Source organism: Herpailurus yagouaroundi, unplaced genomic scaffold (genome assembly GCF_014898765.1).
Source record: "Herpailurus yagouaroundi ecotype Mexico unplaced genomic scaffold, PumYag 200, whole genome shotgun sequence".
Lineage (NCBI taxonomy): Eukaryota > Metazoa > Chordata > Mammalia > Carnivora > Felidae > Herpailurus > Herpailurus yagouaroundi.
Window position 1 is genome coordinate 4008611 of NW_024412431.1, and position 7058 is coordinate 4015668.

General features: G+C 64.2%; 1 protein-coding gene across 1 annotated transcript; it reads left to right on the forward strand.

Annotated features, from left to right (window-relative positions):
- Positions 1-4470: 4470 nt before the first annotated feature.
- JUNB (JunB proto-oncogene, AP-1 transcription factor subunit) lies at positions 4471-6314 on the forward strand. The gene is given in 2 exon segments (XM_040450046.1): positions 4471-5124; positions 5126-6314. Coding segments are annotated over 2 exon segments (1044 nt in total). The 5' UTR covers positions 4471-4761; the 3' UTR covers positions 5807-6314.
- The last annotated feature ends 744 nt before the right edge of the window (positions 6315-7058 follow it).

Consider the following 7058-nt stretch of genomic DNA (forward strand, 5'->3'; position numbering starts at 1 on the left):
CTGTGCTTTCCAGCCGGTTTCTGCGCCGCGCCCCCCCCCCCCCATCCTGGTGCTTCCTCTCTCCAAACATCGCCCCCCCCCACACTTCCCTCCCTCCCTGCTGTTTGTCACTTCCCCTAGGAGGCCCAGCTCATCAGGCCCAGTCCTTGGTGGGGTGTGGGCCTATATTTTCACCACATCCCCTGTAGAGGGGGGCACCCAGGATGTCTACCGTGTTCAGGCCCCCCAAGACCTTTCCAGCAGTCGGGGGGGACAGAAGTAGCTTTGTGGGAAACTCCCCTCATGCCCAGCTGAGTCAGCCTGAGGAGCCAGACTCTCCTTCCTGCTTCCAAGAAAACCCAGAAGCTTCCTCTCCAGGAGAGGGGGTGAGGGACCCCCAAACCGCAGAGGTGGGGGAGGGAGGTGGCTGGCAGGCCAGGGGTTCCTGGAGGAGGGCCTCCGTGATCCTCAGCCTCTTCCTGCCCAGCTGTCTGTCCACACCCAGGGGCAGGGACGCGGGAGGCTGGGTGCTATGACTTGTGGGTTCTCGCCCTGGCCTGCCCACTGGCTGACTCACGGGCAGCCCCCGGCCCAGTTTCCTGGTGAGGGCTCCGGCTGGTCAGTGGGGCTGGGGCAAGGGGGTCACCAGGCTATTTATAAGAAGGAGAAGTCCCTCAAGGCCAAAAGCCCCAGAGAGACCTGTGGGTGGGGGTGGGTGAACTTCCTCCTTATTCCGCTCCCCAGGCCCCAGGCCCCAGGGCGTTGGAGAAGTCTGGGCACAGACTCCTCAGCCAGATGCTGATCTGAAGCCCAGGGGCTGGGCAGGACCCAGCTGCCAGTTTGGGCACCCAGGCTGGGGGGGGGGGGCTATCCTTACACCCTCCTCACAGCCGGCCTTGGCGCCAGTGGGGCGGCGTGAGGGGGTGGTGCCCAGGCCGCAAGGGTGAGACTGGCAGGGGCCTGGAACCGGCTGTACCAGCTGGGCTGGGCCCCCGCCCTCCTTTGCTGGCCCAATCCCCACCCCCTGCTCAAACACCCATGCCGAGTACATGGAGGAACCCGACCCCACTCCATGCTAGCCTGTCCCCGCCCCCACCCCCACCCCTCAGCCCTGTGCCCAACTCCCATTTCTCCCCAGATTAAAGGAGACCCTTCATGAAATGGCCTGCAGAGCCGGACATACAGTTGGCACAGCATAAACACCTCTCTGGTTGTGAAAATCCGCAGGATAGTGGCTAATACTGTGGAGCCACACAGCTCAGGTTCTATTCTGACTCCAGCCGTTGTAGCTATGGGGTTATCAGGCAAGTTCCTTACCTCCCTGTCTCAGTTTTCTTGTCTGTCAAATGGGAACACAAACAGCATGCACTTCGCTGGGTTGCTGGAAGCGGGCAGTGAGTGCCTGGCCCATGTTAAGTGTCAGCTATTAAAATAATAATTATTATTCCACAGTCTGTCTGCCTATCTTAAGTGTCTCTGAGTCTCACTGTTAGTCTGCATGACGCTAACCCTGTCCCCGGTTTGTCTCTCTGGGCATCTCTCCCTGCCCTGACCCCCCCCCCCCCCCCCCCGCCCCCATACTTCCACTTGTCCTCTCTCCAATCTTTGTCCTCCGTCTCGACCCTCTCTGGGCCAGCCTCACCTCTCTCCAGGACTCCCCTGGCATGGGCAACCTCAGCACTGGCCAGCGCTGATTCACTCTGGCCTCCTGGCCTCTGGGACCTGCAGGCTGGCTTCCCAAGATGCTGCCCTCAGGCCAGACCTGCCCAGCCCCCCAACGCTGCCTGCTGCGCCCCCGCAGGGCCCGGCCAGATGTCAGCTGCAGTTATTAGCATGGGCGGGAGACACAGGCCTGGCAGCAAGCCCGCCAGACTCAGCGGCCAGCCGCTGGAATCTCCCTCGAGCCCGGGGTGGGGTTAGGGGAGCAGTTCAAGCAAGAGGAGGAGGGGAGGGGGCACCCAGGGGTCACAAGGACCCTCCAAAGATGGGGATACCCCTAGCTTCTCCGGGGACCTTACTTTCTAACTCCACTGCTGTGCTGGACTTCCCCCTGCCCCCACATAGCTCAGTTTCTTTTTTGCCTCTTTCATTTTCCTTCTCTCCCTCATAGTTGCCGTGCTCTCTGCCTGCCCTACAAAGGCAGGCTAGCCCCCGTCCCTCAGCCTGTCCCTACCCTAAAGAAACTTCTATCTTTCCAGAACATAGAGGCCTCTCTCTCTCAGAGAGGGAGAGAGAGACTGAGTTTCTCACCTGTTGTTCCCATTGGCACACATTCTAACTGCTTGGAAGTCCCACCTTAAGTCTAACTAGGAGCCTCACCATCTAAACCTCCCATACAGTACCGGGGAAGGGGCACTGGGTTCCCGCAGATTCCCTCCCTTCGGATTTTCTGGTCTCCTCGGACTGGATGGAGATGAAGGAGACACCCTGGGGAGGGAAGGGACACCCCCAACTTCAGGTATTCCGAATGGTTGACGGACCCCCAGACTAACATAGGAGTAGGGCGCCTAGCCCACTGGAGGGAAGAGGCATTCCGGCCCCTAGGGATGTGGGGGGAGGGGCTTGGGCCTCTCGGCGGAAAGGAAGGGTACCCCACCCGAGGAAGGAGGCAGTCGTGCCAGCCCGCCCAGGCGCCGGGGGCGCCTCGAGACATTGGCCCGCCCCTCCGCGCCCTGTCGGGCCGGGGGCGAAGTCCGACCCAGGCCCGCGGGCAGGCGGGGACCTGCCGGGCTGGGCCGGGCCGGGCCCGGCAGGACGCAGCCCCAGAGCGGCTGGGTGGGGCCCAGCGAGGCGGCCGTGGGGGCCTCGGGGGCGGCGGCGGGGCTGGTCGGGACTAGCCGTCCGGGGGCCCGGGCGCGCCCTGGGACCTGGCAGATACCCGGGCTCCCGGGTCCTGGCTCGGGGCCCCGGGCCAGCGCTGGTCCCACCCCTTCCTGTGTCCTTATATGGGGCGTCGGGGAGAGACTCCTGGGCCGTCCCGCCCCCAGGCCTGCCCGCGGACTCCGGCCTGTTGCCATGGCGACCAGGCCCCGCGCCCCGGTGTGTCCCCCTCCATCGGGCTAATGGAATCGTCCCCGGACTGCCTGCCTCCGTGATCGTCTGCGGGCACCGCGGGCTGAACCATTGCTGGGAGAGGGGTACAGTGATGACTGGAGGCCAAGGCGGCTGGGCGAGTTCTGCGCACCCTGGCCTCGGCCGGGGTCGCACGTCCAGGTTCCTCTTCGGAGGCGCAGAACCCGACCGGACCCTGGGCGGGGCTCACGGTCCTGTAGGAATCGAGTGACGGAGGCAGGGCCGGGCTCCTTCCCCCGGGGGCTGTTGCCACACTTCCTGCCGCGGCGCTCTTTCTCCAGCCTGTTTCTAAGGAAGGAGTGGGGTTGGGCGACCGCGCCCCGGCCGTCGGGGTAGGTTCAGGCCGACGCAGGGTCGGTCGAGCCCAGGGTCACTGGGGGAGGGCTTTGAGACGGGAACAAAGTACACAGGCGCCTAGAAGTCACCCACGAGAAGGGGTGCCAATCCTGGAAGATCCAGTAATCCAAATCCTCAGAATCCTCAAAAACCCCTCCTCTCGTGTCTCAACGGGAGACCCTGTGTCATTGTCATCTCAGCTCTGAAGGTGTGTCCCTAACCTTTTAGCTCTTCTTCATAAAGGCTTTGCAGATGACCCCAATGACCCCCAGCCCCTGATAGTGTCCCCATCTTCTCACCCCCGTATTTTCCCTGACTCAGTGTACCCCGGAAACCTCACCTTCTACATATCTAGATGCCCCCTCCCATCCCCAATTTCTTCCCCTTATGGAGGCCCTCAGTATCTGCCATGGACTTCAGGACCCCTACTAGTTTCTTCCATAATGGAACTTCTAGCCCCTCCCATTACCCTTTTGATTCCCCACCCCCACCTTTCCTGGGTTCAGTCCTTCCAGTAGAACTTCAAATCCTTCAAACCCTCTGTACTCAAGACCCCCCCACAATTCCCGAATCAGGCATTTCCTTACCTTTCCTTCATTTACCCTGCTAACCCTCCCATCTCACCTTTGTGGGGTCTCCCGGGTGTATTATCAGCCTTCCAACCCCCCTCGGATACTGCGAGTCCCTCGGGCCTTTTTTCATGTGTGCCCTGGAGCCCGGCCCCCGTCTCGGGGGGGGGGGGGGGGGGGGGGGGCGCATACACACGCTTGCTCTGTATCAGTTTCTGGTATCCAGGGGAATCATCGCCTTCCCTGGAGTCCCTCCCTGTGTGCCTCGGACCAGCACCCCTTTCTTCACGCACTCCGGGGTCCCTTGAGCCCCTCCCCCCGCAGCCGCGGCGAGCCACCCAGCCCGTGGCCGCTGTTTACAAGGACACGCGCTTCCTGACAGTGACGCGAGCCGCCTCCTCCCCTTCCCCACGCTGGAGGAGGGGGGCGCGGGGGCCCGGCTCGCGCGACGGCCAATCGGAGCGCACTTCCGTGGCTGACAATCGAGGTATAAAGGCGTGTGGCTCAGGCTGAGCTGCCGGGACCTTGAGCGCCGCCAGGCCAGCGTCGGAGTCAGCAGGGAGCGGGGGAGCAGGGGGAAGCGACACCAGGAAAGCGAGCGCGCCAGACAGGGGCAGAGGGGCTCGAGAAGCCGCGCAGAGCTTCCGCGCACGGCCGCCGGCTGGCTTCTCCCGGCCGGTGCCAGCTCCTGGGAACGCGCATCCAGATACCCAGTCCAGCCACCGTCGCGGACAGAGCGCCGTTCGCTGCAGCGAGGCCCGGGGCGGCCCCGCAGGGACCCCCCCAGACCGCCTGGGCCGCCCGGATGTGCACTAAAATGGAACAGCCCTTCTACCACGACGACTCATACGCAGCAGCGGGATACGGCCGGGCTCCGGGCGGCCTTTCTCTACACGACTACAAACTCCTGAAACCCAGCCTGGCGCTCAACCTGGCCGACCCTTACCGAAGTCTCAAAGCGCCCGGGGCGCGGGGCCCAGGACCAGAGGGCAGCGGTGGCAGCAGCTACTTTTCCGGCCAAGGTTCGGACACAGGCGCATCGCTCAAGCTTGCCTCATCAGAGCTGGAGCGCCTGATCGTCCCCAACAGCAACGGTGTGATCACGACGACGCCCACGCCCCCGGGACAGTACTTTTACCCCCGCGGGGGAGGCAGCGGCGGAGGTGCGGGGGGGCGCCGGGGGCGGTGTCACCGAGGAGCAGGAGGGCTTCGCTGACGGCTTTGTCAAAGCCCTGGACGACCTGCACAAGATGAACCACGTGACGCCCCCCAACGTGTCCCTGGGCGCCAGCTCGGGGCCCCCGGCTGGGCCCGGGGGCGTCTACGCCGGCCCGGAGCCTCCTCCCGTCTACACCAACCTCAGCAGCTATTCCCCAGCCTCTGCGCCCTCTGGAGGCGCCGGGGCCGCCGTCGGGACTGGGAGCTCGTACCCGACGGCCACCATCAGCTACCTCCCACACGCACCGCCCTTCGCTGGCGGCCACCCGGCGCAACTGGGTCTGGGCCGCGGCGCTTCCACCTTCAAGGAGGAACCGCAGACCGTGCCTGAGGCGCGCAGCCGTGACGCCACGCCACCGGTGTCCCCCATCAATATGGAAGACCAGGAGCGCATCAAAGTGGAGCGCAAGCGGCTGCGGAACCGGCTGGCGGCCACCAAGTGCCGGAAGCGGAAGCTGGAGCGCATCGCGCGCCTGGAGGACAAGGTGAAGACACTCAAGGCCGAGAACGCGGGGCTGTCGAGCACTGCTGGGCTCCTTCGGGAACAAGTGGCCCAGCTTAAACAGAAGGTCATGACCCATGTCAGCAACGGCTGCCAGCTGCTGCTCGGGGTCAAGGGACACGCCTTCTGAGCGCCCCCCCCCCCCCCGTACGGACATCCCCTCAGTCTGGACGACTGGGCGCACGCCTCCCACGGGGCGAGGGGGCAGGCGGTGGGCATCGGCCCCCGGGGCACCGCAAACCACACTGGACTCCTGCCCGCCCGCTCTGCGCCCAGTCCTTCCACCTCGACGTTTACAAGCCCCCTTCCACCTTTTTTTGTATGTTTTTTTTTTTTTTTCTGCTGGAAACAGACTCGATTCATATTGAATATAATATATTTGTGTATTTAACAGGGAGGGGAGGAGGGGGCGATCGCGGCGGAGCTGGCCCCGCCGCCCGGTACTCAAGCCCGCGGGGACACTGGGGAAGGGACCCCCGCCCCCTGTCCTCCCCCCTCTGCACTGTACTGTGGATAAGAAACACGCACTTGGTCTCTAAAGAGTTTATTTTAAGATGTGTTTGTGTGTGTGTGTGTTTGTTGTTCAGACTTTTTATTGAATCTATTTAAGTAAAAAAAAAAAAATGGTTCTTTATTAATTTCTGTTGTCTTTTTTTCCAAGCTGGGCGGGCGGAGGGAGGAGAATACTGGGCTGCCCCCACCCCACTCCTGTTTGTGCCTCCTGTATCTGTGTCCTCGCCAGCTCTACCCGAGCATCTTGTATCCCTCTTCCGGGCGTCCAACCCTTCTCTTGTCGCCTGATCTCTGGGGTTGGAAGGTCCAGGGCGGGGACGCTGTCCAGCCGCCCATCACCGGGGGGCAGCAGGCCTGGAGCGAGACGCGCAGTGCGCGGGCGCAGCCCCGCCCAGCTGCGCGCGCTGGGGCTTTCCCCGCTGACGCAGCGGAAGCGCTGCCCCTACATGGGCCGATTCTGTACAGTGACGCGACGGCGGTCTCCGGGCAGATTCCGGGAATCCCCTCCCCCGCTCTGCCGGGCAGGGCTGCGGCGCCGGGAAGGGGGCCGGGATTTTCCCAGGCAGGCGGCTGTTCGGGCCCGGAAAGCCCCAGGCCTGGGTCCAGAGCGTCCGCGGTGGGAGGGCCACGCTCCTGGTCCCGGAGCCAACCCAGAGCCCGCCCCCTGGGGTTGGCGTCCGGGCCTCGCCGCGCCCACGCCCGCTCCGTCTGACCTAACCCGGGCGGGGGGTTGCTGCAGTCTTCGCGTTGTTGCCGCCGCGGTACCCCCCCCCCCCCGCCAGGAAGGGCGGCACCCGCCTGCCAATTTCCCCTCCCGGGTGCCAGGCTGGGAGCGGGGCGACTGCCAGGTCTGGTCCTGCCGGGGCGGC